Source organism: Podarcis melisellensis (genome assembly GCF_964234715.1).
Source record: "Podarcis melisellensis genome assembly, chromosome: 5".
In the NCBI taxonomy this organism is placed as follows: Eukaryota; Metazoa; Chordata; class Lepidosauria; order Squamata; family Lacertidae; genus Podarcis; species Podarcis melisellensis.
Window position 1 is genome coordinate 84983481 of NC_138537.1, and position 19098 is coordinate 85002578.

Below are 19098 nucleotides of genomic sequence, written 5' to 3' on the forward strand. Positions count from 1 at the left end.
TGTAATCGGCAGTACAGCTTGAAAAACAGGCATGGGGACCCAACTGTCAAGTGTTTGAGAAGTGCAGTGCAAAGTGCTTTGCAAGACCCGTGCTCAGCACATCTTAAGCACCTGGCAACCAGCTGGTTCCTAGGTGCTTGGGAAGCACTTCTCACAGGGGCTTTGCAGGCCCAGCTGATTGGTGGTGCTTGCAAAGCCCCTTTTGACCAACGCCCAAACACATGACATCATATTTGACATCAGATGGGCGTGGCTTGCCCAAAATGGCCTTGTGGGCCATATGGGAGGCCTGGTAGGGTGGATTCAGCCCGTGGGCCAAAGGCTCCCCAACCTTGTTGAAAAGGACCAGCTTATTGGTTTGCCACCCCCCCCGAAAGTAATATAAACAAAAGGAAGTCCACACAGCTGTAATATTTTATTGGTGTTTAAAATCCATGATTTATAAACAATAAGTTAAAGTAAGATTATTAAATAACAGTTGGGGTTCCAGCCCCAGCACATATATTACATATTCATTGAATAAAACATTCTTTCTTAATTATATAAAAAAGCTACTGCCAGGAGTCTTAGGAAAACAGGTAAAAATGGCAAGCAATATTTACAAATGTTCTTCATTATGAGGTACACCCTCATTTGCTGAAGCTTGACCCAGTTCAGGGTCTGTAAAATTCTGCAATGTCAAAAATGACCTCTCTGGTCTAGCTATGCTCTGAGTTTTGCCTTGTACGCACCATGTATTATACCACAACAGGGGTTTTTTGTTGTTTTTTAAGGTGCGTAACAGAATTTAGTCACCTTATCATTAAAAAAACTGGCAGCTGAAATACTGTCAGCAATCTACACAGAGAGTCAGACAAATATGGTAGAACCAGTTCTTTGGGCAGCAACCGGGAGTGCAAATGCCAACATAGAGGAAGGTACTGATGGTTTTTGTTGAAATAATATTCATTAGTGAACCCTGTTAAAAATGCAGCGCTCTTATCTCAACAGCACCTATGGAATGACAAGTCGTACGAAGCCAGAGACAGCTAAACCTTGGAATTAAAAATCAAAACGATTTTTTTGTTTCCATTCTGCTTCCTTTTGAAATACTTTCCCCATTGCTGTTTTTCAAAGTTGGTAGAAAATGCCAGAAATGGTTTATATTTTAACTCCCCACCCCTTCACCTTACATTTAATCCTGCCTTTCTTCCATCATGAAGCCCAAATTATGGCGGTACCTCATACATGAGTTTCTCACGCAGATACCCATCTAGGCACTATGCAGCCCCAGACCTCCTGAGCAAAGTGGTGGTGGCCTCATGGGCCTCCCTGCAAGCTACTTCTCAAGCAACAATCTGCTCTATGACTCAGCAAGGCATCATTGTGAGATCAACAGACATATGCTCAATTGCCTGCTCTTCTTAGTTGCTAAGCTGCCTTAAACAAACAGGATCAGCTTCATTGTAGAAGCAATCCAAATTGTGACAATATCTTAGGGACACCAAAGAAGCAGTTCTGGAATCTGCACATGATGCCCCCAGCAACCTTTGAGACATTGCAAACTTCTCAGATATTACGGCACATTCAGAGCCATTTGGGAATGGGAAAATATATTTGGCTGTTCCTGTGGACAACTCACTGTTTCTTGACCTGGGTGATGACACCCAGGAAGTCCCTGGGATTTTTGCTTGCCCTCAAACGGTTTCCAAATTCAGGTTATGACACAGGCTTGCATCTTAGACTTGTTTTTTTGTCTTCAAAAAAACAAACAAACCCTGACACTACACCCCACAGAGATCTAAACGCACATAATGAATCAATAGGGCAGCACAGTTGTCCTGAAATCTCATTCAATTAAATGAGTCTGAGTTGTTTTTCTGGATGGCACTAATATTATGTTAGTAGCCAATTTAAAAGCCTTACCAAAAAACCCCCGCACCTACTGACAAAGTGAAATACTGACTCCTGTAGATAAGGCCACATGTATTTTACATTGGCTGGCTAAAACACTCCTTATTTAAATGTTAAATATTGAAGAGCTTCCCCACTCCACCATGGGAGAATGTGTGTTGCTCAGTGATGGTTTCCGCTTCGGACATAGTGACACAAATGTTAACGAATTAACTTGATGTTAAGTCCAGTCAAGGTAGCCACCAAAGAACCGTCAATTCCAAAACAAGGCTTGCCGTTTCAATGGCCTGTAACGTTCCTTGGCTCAGTTTCCACGCTCCAGCTCCATGCTCCATGGAAAGCTGCCATATCTTCATTTAGGAAGGTAGGAACTTTTGAAATGGATGCCGTTCATGTGGGTTTCGATCCAGCGAAGGTAATTTGCGACTCTCGTGTAGACGCCCGGCCTCTCTTTGTCAGCACAGCCGTCGCCCCAGCTGACGATCCCATATAGCACCATCCTGTCACTGCTTGCACAAACCAGGGGACCACCGGAATCTCCCTGATGGAACGTAAGAATGATGGTGAGCATTTGAATAGAAGAAAGCTAGGGAAAAGCACATCTCAGGAATTCTGCTGCCACTGTGCTTGCACTAATGCCCTAGTTTACAGTAATGGGACACAAGGAAAGGAAGTGGCCATGGCAGCTTAAGCTCTAGCACAGCCGTTCTCAAACTTGGGTCCCTAGATGTTGTTGGACTACAACTCCTAGGTTTCAGGACCTGAGGTCAGGGGTGATGGGAGTTGTAGTCCAGCAACCTTTGGGGACCCAACTTTACGAAAAGCTGCTCTAGCATCAAGGAATCCTCCTTCGACAGATTCCAGATTACAAAGGAGCTGGCTTAGCCCAGCGGAATAAATAGGACTGTGTTCCTTGCTGCAAACATGCATTTTGCAAGATGTTTGGTATAGGTAAAGGTAAAGGGACCCCTGACCATTAGGACCAGTCGTGGCCGACTCTGGGGTTGCAGCGCTCATCTCAATTTATTGGCTGAGGGAGCCGGTGTACAGCTTCCGGGTCATGTGGCCAGCATGACTAAGCCGCTTCTGGCGAACCAGAGCAGCGCACGGAAACGCCGTTTACCTTCCCGCCGGAGCGGTACCTATTTATCTACTTGCACTTTGACATGCTTTCGAACTGCTAGGTGGGCAGCAGCAGGGACCGAGCAACGGGAGCTCACCCCGTCGCAGGGATTCGAACCACCGACTTTCTGATCGGCAAGTCCTAGGCTCTGTGGTTTAACCCACAGCGCCACCCGCGCTCCAATGTTTGGTATAGTGGGATATTAAATTCTAAAGCTTCAGATGTGCATTAGGCCTATTCTAGAGAAAGGGACTGCATTAGCCAGACCATTCGGTTGACATAAAATGTAGACATTGTGCACAAGGAAACTTACTTTGCATGAATCTGTCTGCCACGTTTGATCTCCAGCACAGAACATGTTGTCCGTCACCCTGTCCTTATAGTATTTCTTACACAAAGACTGGGGTATCAGGTTGACATTGGTTGATTTCAGGATCCTTGCGAAGTAAATGTCAGCTGCAAACCAGAAACACGACAGTTGGTTGGGTTATTTTTCTCAGCGAATTCTAAAGCGATCTTCTTCATTGCAAAAACAAAGCAATGTCAGAGCCTCCCTCACCGAATAGCCTCATACACGAAACCCAAATTCCTCTTCTTCAGTCTAGCGGATAACGGCGCACAAACTACATTATGCAAACCAAACACGGCACAAAGTCTTTTGTATGTAGAATATGAGTTTGTTTGCAGAACCAGAGCTGTAGTGGAGCTGGGTGCACAGAGCACATGCAACCTTAGCGACTGGCCTCTAGCAAGGCTCAAAAGCAAGGATGGGGAATTTGTGATACTCAAGGTGTTGTTGAATTCACAACTCCCAGCAGTCCCAGCCAGCATGACCAGCAGTCAGGAATGATGGAAGTTGTAGTCTAGCAGCTTCTGGAAGGCTAATGGTTCCTGATAGTGCCAGTAACACATGCCACACAACCTGCATTAGGAATGGGAAAGGTGTTTATCAACTTACTCTTGTTTTCTCTTCCATAGCCAGAAACTTCACACTGGAAATTGTCTGGAAACGAGTCTTGCGATGGCAAGCAGATGTTCTTCACAGTGTCTGACTCTTGTGCGCATTGGCCAGAAGATGATCGGATCCTCATTAGGGCTAAAGAAGGAATAAAGAATACATGTCATATTGGGAACCTTCTACCACTAAACTCATTAGAAACAGAATAATATATATTTAGAGCTATCCGTTCCAGCTGCTTTTCCAGACGACATATGATTGTACAGTGGTACCTCTGGTTACGTACTTAATTCGTTCCAGAGGTCCGTACTTAACCTGAAACTGTTCTTAACCTGAAGTACCACTTTAGCTAATGGGGCCTCCTGCTGCTGCCGCGCCGCCGGAGCATGATTTCTGTTCTCATCCTGAAGCAAAGTTCTTAACCCGAGATAATATTTCTGGGTTAGCGGAGTCTGTAACCTGAAGCGTATGTAACCTGACGCGTATGTAACCCGAGGTACCACTGTAGTCATGTTACTGCATTTACTTGTATGCATAATCCCTACCTCCCGCTGATAATTTAGATTGTGAAATCTGATAAAAATGTAGCTTAAAATGGACTCTTTTATTATGTTCAGTGATTAATAGAGTATTTTAATGACAATAATAAAAAGTAAATGTACTTTGTTAATGTGCATCTCCCCTCACCCCTTTTAATTTGCTATTATTTATATGGCTGGTATGGTTTACTTGTTTGTTTTCTTCCATAAATGTTACATTAATATTTCATATAACATATTATATGATTCCCCATTCCCCCCGCCTTATGTATTGTATATTTTTCTTTGCTGTAAGTCGCTTGAAGACCTTTGGTTGACAAGCGACTAATAAGTTTGATAAATGATAAATAAAAATAATTTGTTTAACCATAGAAACACATCGTAAGCATTTCCAGGACTGGCTAGAGATAGCGAAACATTGCCAACCCAGGGAAAATTAATCTCTTGACTGCCTCAGTGAGAGAAGAAATCATCTTCCCTGACTCTCAAAGTATTTTCCTTACAATGATCTGATAGAACACCCACCCCCAAATGTTTGGTGAAAGTAGATAGCTCATTCGTACCTGTATATTTTCCTAAGCTGTCATTTTTGTATCGTTTGCAAATATGGGGATGATGTCATGACAGTGAAATACAAGGTGTTTTGCTGTAGGGCTGTGTAACACACTATAATTTTAAGGCACATTCCTTCCGTGAAAGGATTCTGGGCACTGCACATAACTCTGTGAGAGGTAAACTACAATGACTAGAATTCTTTGACAAAAAGAACGGGCTTCAAATGTGCTTTAGAAGTACACAACCTACACCATTTCTCACTAAAATGAGCCCCTATTTTGCAGCAGTACTTGGGTGAAACATTTGTTCCTCAGTTTTTTTGCATGCTCAGGTGAAACATATCTATGATTCAGAAGGGAAGCTGGAGATGTCACTTACCAATATCATTATTATAATCCGTTCTCTGAAGTGTGTAGTCCTCATGAATGACAACCCTATCAACATTAAATTTTTGCTCCTTCGTATCATCAGTGTACAATTCAGACTTCCCGAGAATAACAGTCAACTTGGATAGGTCAGGAGTGCTGAAAAGCAATGAAAACATTGATTAGGGGAAAATTTATACAGGGGCATATCTCCCCACTCTAACTTTCACATTTGCTCAGTTTTCTGTCTCGGTCACAAGAGAACAGAAACATAATTTTGCAGTCCTCTTTCTTGTTTGAGCCTCATTGTTTTGCTAGGTGAATGGTGCGGCTTAAAATTTAACATGTCTCCTAGCACGTGCAGCTATTCTGTCTTAAAAATACAGACATTTGAGGACATCTCCTTTTGAACCAGCAAAACATGAGCATATATCAACACAAACCTTTTTTTATAGAAAAGGATTGCTTTTTACAACAGTTTCGCATTCCAAAAAGTTCTAAAGCACTTCTTCAAATATATTAATTTCATATATTTCTTGGTAAACAAAGATATAGCAGTAGCAATATCCTACAATTTAATAAATCACTTTCTAAACTTTGGTTGGTTTTTTAAATAGGTTTTCCAGTATTTAGGATGCAATCCTATAACAATTTATAGGACTCAATGGGTCTTCCTTTTGACTAACATGCACAGGCTGCCCCTAACCATGTCCACTCAGAAGTAAGTCCTATTGAATTCAATGGTGCTTACTCCTTGTGTATCATAAGCCTCAGTGTATCATATGGGTACATTCCCTCTGGTCTAGAACAACATTTGTGAATGTCAGTTAAAATGTGTTTGTATAGGATTGTGAAATTTAGCATACAGATGGGTTTTATTAACTGAGGAAAAAAAGTATTTGGTAACTGAAAAGGTCGCCAACTTTTTAAAAGCTAACCACACACAAGTACTTACAAGTACTGCACCAGCAGGCAAATATTATTTATAGCTATCAAGTGGCCGTCACAATATAAACACCAAAAGAAAATATATGTAAGTTCAGCAATTGATCTAGGAGAAAGATAACTTCTGCAAGTGCAGCTGAAACTTACACACTTACAGTGCAAACCAATGCAGAATTCAATAAGCTAAGTATGTGTACGACTACAACCATGCGCTGTAATACTAAACAAGGAACATTCACTGATTTTAATGAGACTTAACCCTCAACAATCCTAAGACTGGGCTATTTATCAATTTTGTCACTGAGGAAAAAGCTCTGGCACCTTCATTATATAATTTTAGGTGTCAGGTGAAAACATTCCTCTTCAACCAGGCCTTTGGCTGATTAATATTCTATAGCCTTTTAAATGTGTCTGTGGGAATGGGGGGGGGGGATTGTTTTGTTTTACTTATTTACAGTGGTACCTCGGGTTAAGTACTTAATTCATTCCGGAGGTCCATTCTTAACCTGAAGCTGTTCTTAACCTGAAGCACCACTTTAGCTAATGGGGCCTCTCGCTGCCGCCGGAGCACGATTTCTGTTCTCATCCTGAAGCAAAGTTCTTATCCCGAGGTAATATTTCTGGGTTAGCGGAGTCTGTAACCTGAAGCGTATGTAACCCGAGGTACCACTGTACTTGGTCCCCCCCCCCGTTTTTTATACAGTGAACTGCCCTGAGATCCTATGATGAAGGATAGTTTATAATCTAATAATGAAATAAAATGAAAAAACACAGGAAAGTTGCCTTATACTGCCAGACGACTGGCCCATCCAGTTCATTGGCCTGTTGCCAACATTGCCTAGCCATGGGACTTTTCCCCCAGCCCTACCTGCAGAAGGAGCATGAGACCTTTTGCACACAGAGCATATGCTGTACCAGGGAGCTAAAATCCCTCCCTTTCACAGTATGGGATGTTGACTAAGGGATCTCTTAACTAGAAAACTAGAAAACGGAGAATTAAAAGGAAAAAGTTGATTGTGAAGCACTTACTTGCTTCCGAAGCAGTGTGCCGCAGTCAGGACCCAACACGGATCTATGAGGCTACCGCCACAAAGAAACTGACTACCGCCTCTTTTATCGGTGTGGTAGATGGTTGCTATCCAAGGCTGAGACTCGATGGGTGCTTTGAAACCGCCCACAATCTTGAAGTACTTGCGGAAACTCCTCTGGCCACATGTGGCTTCTGTAAAAGGAAGAGAGAGCCTCAAGGACTTGCCCCAGTGAAGAACAAACATAGCTTTAGCTCTTTGCAATAAAGACTAGGTCCTCAGGGTAGCAAGATCCCCATGAAGATCTGCAAAGTTTGGCTGCCCCTCACAAATTTCTAGGCCGAGGTTAAGGTCTGATCAACACCTTCCGACCGATGATATGGAAACATCCTTCCAGAATTTGTACCACTAGGACTGGAGGTGAGGGGTCACATATAGAAGAAGAGTTTGGATTTGATATCCCACTTTATCACTACTCCGGGAGTCTCAAAGCGGCTAACATTCTCCTTTCCCTTCCTCCCCCACAACAAACACTCTGTGAGGTGAGTGGGGCTGAGATACTTCAGAGAAGTGTGACTAGCCCAAGGTCACCCAGCAGCTGCATGTGGAGGAGCGGGGAATCAAACGCGGTCCACCAGATTACGAGTCCACCGCTCTTAACCACTGCACCACTCTTAATGCTCCCTCTGCATAGAATGCTTGCACACTGGGGAACAGGCTAAGCGAAAATCCTTCTACTGAACATGCTAGCTGTCTACTGACAAATGATTTTTAGCTACTTAACTTGCCAAAGTTAGTATCTGGCCCAGAATAGGCATTTCTTCGGCTTGCAGTGCTTGGCTTCATTATGAACTGGTTTTTGTGTACCTTGCTTTGATTTTAAAAAGTTTATAAGCATCTGGCACCCTAAGTAATAACATACCTTTTCGGCATACGTCGATTTTGCAGGATGTTGAAGAGGTTCGATAACCATTCCTAACGTAACACCACGGCTTGGATCGGCCATCTGGATTTCTGAAAAACAATGGAATATTGCCTTCAAAAGAATGATCCTCAGTAATACCAACGCCAACCTGCAGGGGGCGGCAGAATGCCTCCACTTCATGTAGGTCATAGTACAGTATGCTGAAGTCATCCAGTTCGCCTATATTCTTAGTAATGCTAGTTAAATGTTCCTGCAGGGCACTAATCCTGCAAACTACCAAGTATAACTATTGACAACGTTGAACAGAACCCTTGAACCTGGCGAAGTTGCCTAAAAAAGGGATTTCAGTCGGTGGGGCAAGGTGCCCCAGGCAAAATAACTCTTTTGCTCAACTATTAGTTATACTTTGTCCTTGTCATCCAAAGAGAACCATACGGAATCCCTGTTTGCATCAACAAAGATAATGTGAATGAAATCCTAACCATTCTTAAAAGTACAAGTTATCTTATAGTAGAAGATCTAGTCATTCACCACAGCTGATGTTCTTTGTGGAATGCCAGCCAGATGATTTGATGCATTATTATTCAAAAGCATTATTATTGTGGGACATGGGTGGCACTGTGGGTTAAACCACTGAGGCTAGGACTTGCCAATCAGAAGGTCGGCGGCTTGAATCCCCGTGACGGGGTGAGCTCCCGTTGCTCGGTCCCTGCTCCTGCCAACCTAGCAGTTCAAAAGCACGTCAAAGTGCAAGTAGATAAATAGGTACCACTCCGGCGGGAAGGTAAACAGCGTTTACGTGCGCTGCTCTGGTTTGCCAGAAGTGACTTAGTCATGCTGGCCACATGACCCGGAAGCTGTACGCCGGCTCCCTTGGCCAATAAAGCGAGATGAGCGCCGCAACCCCAGAGTCGGTCACGACTGGACCTAATGCTCAGGGGTCCCTTTACCTTTTACCTATTCAAATGCACATGGCAACTGTGGAACTATGGGTTGGGAAAAAAATTAAAAAATAGGGCAGCTGGACCTATAGCAGTACATTCCGTTGCATTTCAGTTACCTGCAGAAGTTGTGCTTTCCTAACCCAAGTTTCATGGCGTTCTCCATGCCATCATGATAAGGCCATCTCTGCAGTGAAGGGGAGTCCCAGTCCAGGCACCTGTCACCTTTCTCATTCACAGACAAAGTCCCTCTGTAGTCCTCCCCGTTGTCTGTATAGCAGCGACTTTCAGCATCTGTCGAGAAAACAAGAGGATTGTCAGTGCTGGTGGAGAATTGGCAGCTGAGAGGTTCCATGGAATCCATTGAGACAAAGGATTTTTGTCATGTTAAATCTTGACTTGCCAGTGCCAGGATGTTATTGCCAACGTGTCTATACTTCTCTGCATTTCATTTCTCTCTGACTTTCTCGTTGTCAGTCCCACCCCACCAACCATATTTGTATAAACCTATAATTCAAGAAAGCGCCTCATACATTTCATGAAGTGGGCCCCATGAGATTCTGCTGTTTTGCTGCAACAGACTAACATGACCCTGTCTCTGGATTCTGGAACTATAGGGCCAAATCCAGCAAACCAATTCCACTAGTGGAAGCAGTGGCGTAGCGTGGGTTGTCAGCACCCGGGGCAAGGCAAGTAATTTGCGCCCCCTAACCCGTGGATTTGCGCCCCCTAACCCTAACCCCCAGATGTTGCGCCCGGTGCGGCCGGCCCCCCTGCACCCCCCCACGCTACGCCACTGAGTGGAAGCCAGCTTGACAGCTACCACTAGCACAACAGGGATTTTTCTGCTCTCCTCCCCCCTGCACCCCCCCCCCCGTGCTTCCTCCAAAACTGCTCTGGAAAGTTGGGAGAACCCACAAAACAGTGGACAGGAGTGAGGAGGGAGAGGGTCATCATTCCATCAAGCAAACAGAGATGATTGCACAGGTGGAACAATTACATTAGTGCTGCGCTGATTTTTACTCTATCTTTTCAGATACCCATTCTCAAAGTGGTTTACAGCTCAATAAGCCTCCTAACCCAGGGACGCAGGTGGTGCTGTGGGTTAAACCACAGAGCCTAGGACTTGCCGATCAGAAGGTTGGCGGTTCGAATCCCCGTGATGGGGTGAGCTCCCGTTGCTCAGTCCCTGCTCCTGCCAACCTACCAGTTCGAAAGCACATCAAAGTGCAAGTAGATAAATAGGTACCACTGTGGTGGGAAGGTAAATGGCATTTCTATGCGCTGCTCTGGTTTGCCAGAAGCAGCTTAGTCATGCTGGCCACATGACCTGGAAGCTGTACGCCAGCTCCCTCGGCCAATAAAGCGAGATGAGCACCACAACCCCAGAGTCGTCCACAACTGGACCTAATGGTCAGGGCTCCCTTTACCTTTAAGCCTCCCACCCAATCTCTTGTTTCTTTTTGGTGGGGAGTGTCCAGAGTGGCTTTGTCTGTTCCAAAAAACTGGAGGATTTATTGGCGTTCTTTAATTTCTAAAGGCCGTGAGTTGTTGAGTAAAAACGGAAACAAGTGTTGAAGTGACCACCTACCGATTTCACAGTGGTCCCCACTATATCCTTTGGGGCATAAGCAACGTCTCATTCCAGAAAAGAGGTAGTAGGAGACACAGGTTCCTCCATTCAGACAGGCGCAACCTGCAAACAAGACATTGCGGGGAAATTGTAGTATGCCACACTGTAGGCCAAACATCACATCACATCCAAATGCGTAGCAAAACTTCAGTGGGCCCCTTCTTCAAGGACAGCCTTCCTCATCCTATTGCCCTCTAGATATTTTATGCAACTCCCATCAGCCCCGCCCAGAAGACTGCTCTAAGAAAAAGAAGCTTTAGGAAGAAAGACAGATTCTCCATACATTGCCGTTCCTTCCATGGGAACCATAATGTTTCTTTGAGAGAGAGGAGGAGGAAGAAGAAGAAGAAGAAGAAGAAGAAGAAGAAGAAGAAGAAGAAGAAGAAGAAGAAGAAGAAGAAGAAGAAGAAGAAGAATTTGGATTTGATATCCCGCTTTATCACTACCCGAAGGAGTCTCAAAACGGCTAACATTCTCCTTTCCCTTCCTCCCCCACAACAAACACTCTGTGAGGTGAGTGGGGCTGAGAGACTTCAAAGAAGTGTGACTGGCCCAAGGTCACCCAGCAGCTGCATGTGGAGGAGCGGAGACGCGAACCCGGTTCCCCAGATTACGAGTCAACTGCTCTTAATCACTACACCACACTGGGAATCGCCAGGAGATATTGCAGCGAGAAAGCAGAGGGTATGAAAGGGTTAAGTGGTGCTATCTCAAAGAAGGGGCTATCAGAGGTTCATTACATGCGCAAAACAAGGAATTCGGCACTTTGTCAAAGAGCAGCAGCAGTTTTCAGATGTCAACAAAAAGCTGCAAAGATTTCTTTACCTTTATGTTCATATTTAGCTTTGCTTCCCAGCTTGCGATCTTTCTTCCAGTGGTGAAACTAAGAGGGAACAGAGACAGACACAAATTATTCTAAAGGAAAAAATAAGGAAGCATTATTTATATGAAGCTAATCCTAAATAACTCCCCCTCCCCTTATTTTCATTTCCCTCCTAACAACCCTGAGAGGTAGGGCAGTTTCTTACAGATGATTTCGCTAAGCTTTAGGGTGTAAAGCAGGTATGTGTTCCATGTATGTGTTCCATAATTCTGTATGTGTTCCATAATATGTATGTGTTCCATAATTCTTAAAAAACAATTTTGTGGAGAAGAGACTTTCTGCAGCTAAGTCACATATGGTGAGGCAGGCAGAATCATATCTAATCTTCTATTATGTAAGAGAGAAGCAGGCAGAAGGGTGAGGTGGAGGAGCAAGCAGAAGAACCAAGGGTTTGGGAAAGAACTAGACAGTTGCTTGAAAAAGCAAGGGGAGAAGGGATAGCTTTAAAGGGCAGGTTGGAAAAAGCAGTCCAGAAAAATGAGGAGTGGAGAGCAGAGGAAGAAGTCTAGTTTGTGTGTGTGTTGTACAGACTGGGACATGGAAAGGGCAGAGAGGTGATCAAAAGGAAGGGAACGTTGAGGTACACATATTGCTTTGAAATAAATATGTCAAAAAGTATTTATCAGGTTATACATCCCAGGGTACAACCTCCTGCACGTACCAGCAGTAACCAAAAAAGAAAGAAGTTTCTAAAAATAGGTTTGGGCCATGGGTGAAAGAGGAAGCTTTGCATTTATGGTCAAACATGGAAATAAGCACAAGTGCTTGTCAGTTGGAGTTCCTGCCACGGTTGCAAAACTTACTGATGCTATGTCTGTGACGAGAATGCTCAGCATTACAGAGATGGTGATGAGTAACTTCATGGCGTTGGGCAAGACTATTTCCACCAGTTTGGTTCACTTCCTGGGTCCTTCTTTACACAGGTTTCTGCAAGCAAAGGAATAAGCTCAGGTTTGTAATGTGGAACAAAGATGGGACCAAACTGGTTTTTTCTTTCCAACTTGAATAGCCTTTCGTTGGTGAAGGGATGTGTTAAGCTGCTTTTCTCTCTCCCTGTTCCAAACTCAGGTTGAAGCTGAGGATGTCTATCAAGGGAGAACCACCAGCTGGATGGTGTCTTCAGGTCCCACCTGCCTGGTCCTCCTTAACCCTTCGTGCTTCCTTCTCTCCAACACATGGTAGCAAATAGGGTGATCAACACACAAGGCTCTTCTAATCCACCACAGTGGCCCCAGCCCTGGTCCTAGCTCTGGAGGGAGATGCGAGTTTTTCCCGGAAAGTTGAAGGTATTGTTGCCTGTCATCCTACGATGCACCACTAGTAAACAGGTTTCACAGATTTCTGTAGTGTTCTGAAAACCTGCTCGGCCAGAAATTATAATGGAAATGTGTGTACACCGAGAGCAACAATATCAGTATCTTGTTGCCTTTGATTCTATCATCTGTTGCCAGCCTACTGTCTAATCACTAGAAATAAGCATAACAGGCAATTCGTGATGCTATTTCTCCCCTTTTCCACAAGACAAAATCCTGCTCTTTATACCTGGATTCCTCCCTCAGTTTTTGCATTTTGAGGAAATAGTGTTCCTCAAAAGCTCCTTTTTTGTTGGAATGATTAGAGAAGAGCTGCACTAATGCAATACCCCTGTTCCAAATACGTGATATGAAAATGCCCCGTTGATTTCTGTGAAACATACTCCTACACAAGTGGCATTTTGGATTATTACACTGCGAGGGTCTGTGTCAGTCTCAGGGAAAGCACTGATCATATTGCAGTCACACTTGCCTGGAAGTAAATCCTATGGTGGGAGTACTGTTTAGTTTGTTATTGTGTTATGTGTTTTGTGGCTTTATACTGTAAGTGGCCCTGGAATCCCCAGCTGAAGGGTGGTATATGCAGTGGAACCTCAGGTTAAGTACTTAATTCATTTCGGAGTTCTTAACCTGAAACTGTTCTTAACCTGAAGCACCACTTTAGCTAATGGGGCCTGCTGCTGCTGCTGCTGCCGCGCCGCTGGAGCACGATTTCTGTTCTCATCCTGAAGCAAAGTTCTTAACCTGAAGCACTATTTCTGGGTTAGCGGAGTCTGTAACCTGAAGCGTATGTAACCTGAAGCATATGTAACCTGAGGTACCACTGTAAATTTAATAAATAATAATAACTTGGTGAGACTTTCTTCCAAACAGACCAACATATGATTGTGCTGGGAATGAAGAAACACCTCAGTGCTCCCTTTTACCAATAATGACAACCATTTAGCAGGCTGTCGGTAATCAGCAATTTGTTAATTTGATTTCAAAGTGTAAGTGGTAGACTATAATTATTGAGCTTTAAATCAATCTGGCAGAGACTCTCCTCTCTCTTACAGAAAGTGTTTGCGCACATAGTAGGAGATCGCTCCATTAAAAGCTGGCGCCTTAAATTCACGAAGGGATGAACTCATTCTCAAAAAAGCCTGAGGGTATTTCATCTCTGCGTGTAGGGACAAAGCGCAATGTTTCAGGAAGGCGTTTGGAAATAAACGGGCGCATCTATTGCCAAATTTGGTGACAAACCACCACCTGCTTGATTCAGGCAGCCCTTCTGTTGAAACTGAGGATTAAGGGGTAAGCTGTGCAAAAAAGGCTGATAATGGAGACTTAAATATCAGTTTTAACTCGTTCACCTCCAGTTTGTAATTTTCGCGAAGTTAAAAACAGGAAAACAAAAATGCAGCGAAATAAAATCCCTTTGGACAAAAGTGGGACTTACTTCTGAGTAAGAAAGCGTAGGATCGGGCTGCATGGCCGCAATTCTATGCACACTCACTTAAGAGCAACCCTTGCTGAACTCATGATTTACAGTAGTGACGCGGGTGGCGCTGTGGGTTAAACCACAGAACCTAGGACTTGTCGATCAGAAGGTCAGCGGTTCAAATCCCCGTGCCGGGGTGAGCTCCTGTTGCTTGGTCCCTGCTCCTGCCCACCTAGCAGTTTGAAAGCACGTCAATGTGCAAGTAGATAAATAGGTACCGCTTTGGCGGGAAGGTAAACAGCGTTTCCGTGCACTGCTCTGGTTCGCCAGAAGTGGCTCAGTCATGCTGGCCACATGACCCAGAAGCTGTATGCCGGCTCCCTCGGCCAATAAAGCGAGATGAGCGCCACAACCCCAGAATCAGTCACGACTGGACCTAATGGTCAGGGGTCCCTTTACCTTTATCTTTTACTAGGCTGTAAAACAGTTGCATTAGGAGAACAGAAATTTCAAGGGATCTAAGCAACTTGCATAGGGATGTCCTGTTATGCTATATATTCTCAAGATTCAAGCAGCCTTCAGCTTTCCTAGTGATCGAAGTGCTGATCATTGCGCAGATTGTCACTTTCCCCCTCTGCTTTCCCTGGCTGACTTTCGCTCACTTGGCCACTGACACCCACGCAGACTTGACTCTCTGATTGGAACAATCCCTGACCTGCATGTTTATGAGATGAACATCCTGTGCTGGCATGTGACTCACACCAGCCCAAGCTATTGAGGGCTGGAATCCCGACAGGACCATCTCCTCAGAGACACCTTTCTTACTACAAGTAAGTAGCGTCTTTCCAGACCTTATCCAAGGCAGGGCACAGCTGCGCTGAAACCAAGCAAACCACGGCTGCCACCTGCTCAAATTAAAACGAAAACAAAGATCCCAGCCATTGCTCACTGGTAGAGGCAGATTGGCTGCATTATGTGCAAATTCAAACCTGCTCGATAAATGTTGCTGAGACTGAATCCTGCCTAGGAAGTACTCACTGGGCAGATATTAACCACCCAGTCCCTCTTAGGCATCAAGGTGTTGCCCTCTCCCTCTTCTGATGTAGCAGACCATTCAGGTGACCCTATTTTCCAGGGACAGTCCCGGATTTACAGAAGCCATCTTTGTTTCCGATTTGATCCTGGAATGTCCCGCTTTTCCTTTAGGATGTCTATTTTCACTGGAGAAATGTTGGAGGGTATGGAGTTGTGTGACCTCCGAGCCAAGAAGATAAGTAACAATACAGTACAGCCTTTAGAAGACATCTGAAAGCAGCCCCCGTATAGGGAAGTTTTTAAAATATTTTATTATGGGTTTGGAAGCTGCCCAGAGTGGCTGGGACAACCCGGTCAGATGGGATGGTATAAATATTATTATTATTATTATTATTATTATTATTATTATTAGACATCCCTATTTTCACCAGATAAATGTTGGAGGGTATAGATGCTGCCCTCTTCCTGTCCATTTTGTACATATACCCATCAAGCCCTCTATCATAGATACAGGGCAGGTATTTGCACACCATATATGTGAATGGGAAGTGTGACTATTGGCTTTGTCAATGGCAGCTTGCCCATTACTTTTACTACGGCCACGTCTGCCATGCTTATTTGCTGGCTCCTGTTCAAAGAGCACTGGCTTGCTGAGCAAGAATACTGCACACTCTGTTTCCCAGAAGGATCAGCCCAGCGCCTGAGCCTGCCTGCACTGCAGAGGGATCAAGGTGCGGGTTGGCAATAGCAGGGCACATGGAATCACATCGGAGCATCAGGGAGCTGCCTTTGCGCCTGCTCAGCCCCTGTCCAAATGGTCTGCAGGACCGAAGTTCTAAGCACAAGTTGAAAAAGCTGCACAATCCCAATGAAATCTAAAAGGCAGATCCAATCGCCTCAAAGTGCAAGATAGATGCATTTGACTCCCTTAACCAGATCATGCCGGACGGTCACAAAGGAACAGCAAGATGAGAGACGCTGAAAAAAATCGCTTGTGTGTCTTTCATCTGCAGCTAAAAATTGTAAAATTGGCAGATAGAAGACCACCCTATTCTTTTTAAAAGCACTCGGTGTAATTATATGAATGTAAATCCAAAGAGAAACCAAGCTACAAACAATGACAAAACTGCCTGGATGGAAACTGACATGTCAGAACACACTGAAATTGTGTTTCGCCTTTAGCCCCAAACGTTCACAGTTTCTTTGCAATCAGATATTGTCTCCTAAGATCTAATGCAGGTTCAAAACCAAAATAGACCATATTACAGCAGGAAAAGATTCAATAAGTGGTATTAAAACACAAGCAGACAAACATAACAAAGACATATTCGCGTTAAGTATAATCGCAGCATTCTATTCTTTTTAAATTGCCAATCTTGTTTGGAAAAACATATTCCAGACCTTGCAAGACTCTTCTGCATGTACAATCAAGCCTCTTGCAAAGAGGCGTTTATTGCTTTAAAAGGGAGCATCACAACAATAAAGCTTTGAGATGACTGAAAAGAGAATAAAGTCTCCGAGCATTAAAAAGTTGCAGCCATCATTCAACGGGGCTCTTTAAAACTTGTGTGTGGGCAATAGTTAATATAATTATATTTCATATAACTAAGATTTAAAGGTGTTGGACTTACCAGATGGAACAACAGTGGCAAAACTGTGCTGTGCTCTATGATGATATTGCTATAGCGGAAGGCTTAGCCTCTCAGTGTGCTCACTTTGACTGTTCTGCAGAGGAAACATAACTCTATATAAACCCTCACACAGAGCCCTGATTGGACAGCTCTGCCCTATGATGCATTCCAGCTTGATGACAAGAATGATATCATTCCACACTGCCTGGAGGTTTGCACCACTAGGGGGATTCAGTTGAAAAAAACAAAAAAAACCCCATACATTTAACTCTTTGCAAACAGAAGTCACAAGTGACTCAATGAGGGGATTTCTAAAGCGTTGTGAATTGCAGTTTCACTACAGAAAGGAGTATCATCCATAGTATTGTATCGTATGTGTCTGGAGCTAGATCTTCATCCAGACCCTCGCCGGCACACTTGATTAGTAATTAGTGTTCTTCATTACCTTGGAAAAGTAGAGAAAAATCCCTTGCTGGAAGAGGAAATGAATATTTAGTTTTTCATTTGCAACGTGCTCAGGGACAAAATTAGATGTGTTAACAGATTTTTTTTCTTTTCATGCCTACTTGAATTCCATATGCTTTATCACTCAGAAGTTAAATTTGCCGTGGAAGACTTCTAAGGAATGGTTTTATTTAATAAAAAGTAAGCATCCAAGAAATAGAACAGGGCACACTGAGTGGCCCTATCATTAGAGAGTATGAAACGGTTGCCCTCAGATGGCTAATTTTGGGCATCATAAAAGGACAGCAAATTGTTAGCTATTTAGTTTATTATTATTATATCGTTCCTGTTAGGAAGGGTGAGAAGCGGAATCTGTCTCAGATGCCAAAATAAGGCAACTGGCCCTTGGGTAATATGGGGGCATCAATTGCTGCTCTAGTTAAGGCAGTGGTTCTCCAAGGGTATAGCAGGAGAGGATGGCAAGCGTTGCCAGAAGATTAAAGGACAATCAAAGAAACACGGAAGCATTAAGTGTAGTGTAGTATAGTATAGTATAGTACAGTACAGTATAGTATAGTATAAATATATATATATATATATTTATATACAGCCAAGGGACGCGGGTGGTGCTGTGGTCTAAACCACTGAGCCTCTGGGGTTTGCCAATCAAAAGGTGGGTGGTTCGAATCCCCGCGACGGGGTGAGCTCCCATGGCTCGGTCCCAGCTCCTGCCAACCTAGCAGTTCGAAAGCACGCCCAAAAGTGCAAGTAGAAAAATAGGTACCACTCCAGCAGGAAGGTAAACGGCATTTCCGTGCGCTGCTCTGGTTTTGCCAGAAGCGGCTTAGTCATGGTGGCCACATGACCCGGAAAAACTTTCTGCGGACAAACGCCGGCTCCCTCGGACTGTAAAGCGAGGTGAGCGCCGCAACCCCAGAGTCGTCTGCGACTGGACTTAACTGTCAGGGGTCCTTTACCTTTACCTTTTTATCCACACCTTTCTTCAAAAGCACTGGCTATTTTTCTTCAGTAGTCCATGACATCCTGTTGTGAACAGGGATTGTCAACTCTGACAAATGTGAAATCAGAAAAGAGAAAGGCTTCTTTGGGTTGGTGAGAAGATTGGGTTTGTCTCAAATTAGATAAACGAGATTACCCAGCAAAAGTAAGCTCACACCTTGCATTAAATTTGTATGCATACTGAAGTATATGTGTAAAAGGCTCATTTATATTTTGGGAACGATTCACGTCATTATGTAGCTGAATTGTTTTATACTTTCTGGATATCCATTATTATATTATAATTTCTATGTTATAAATCAAGCACGGCTAGGAGCTGTTTCTTTCTGATTTCCAATGTATTTCTTATCCATAAAAAAAAATGGTGTGGCATGAGGAAATTTTTATTCTGAAAGTGTGGCCCAGGGGGAAAAAGTTTGTGAACCACTGAGCTTTTTTTGTTGTACG

At 43.8% G+C, this 19098-nt stretch overlaps 1 protein-coding gene across 1 annotated transcript; it reads right to left on the reverse strand.

The window, feature by feature from the left end:
• Window positions 1-396: 396 nt before the first annotated feature.
• Window positions 397-17313, reverse strand: PLAU (plasminogen activator, urokinase). Its single transcript, XM_081912896.1, has 11 exons — window positions 17188-17313; window positions 12592-12715; window positions 11731-11788; window positions 10864-10968; window positions 9392-9566; window positions 8329-8420; window positions 7408-7600; window positions 5447-5592; window positions 3975-4112; window positions 3330-3472; window positions 397-2434 (listed from the first exon to the last, which is right to left on the reverse strand). Exons 2-11 carry the CDS (start codon window positions 12649-12651, stop codon window positions 2246-2248), a joined length of 1299 nt encoding a protein of 432 aa, XP_081769022.1. The 5' UTR covers window positions 12652-12715; window positions 17188-17313; the 3' UTR covers window positions 397-2245.
• Between the last annotated feature and the right edge of the window lie 1785 nt (window positions 17314-19098).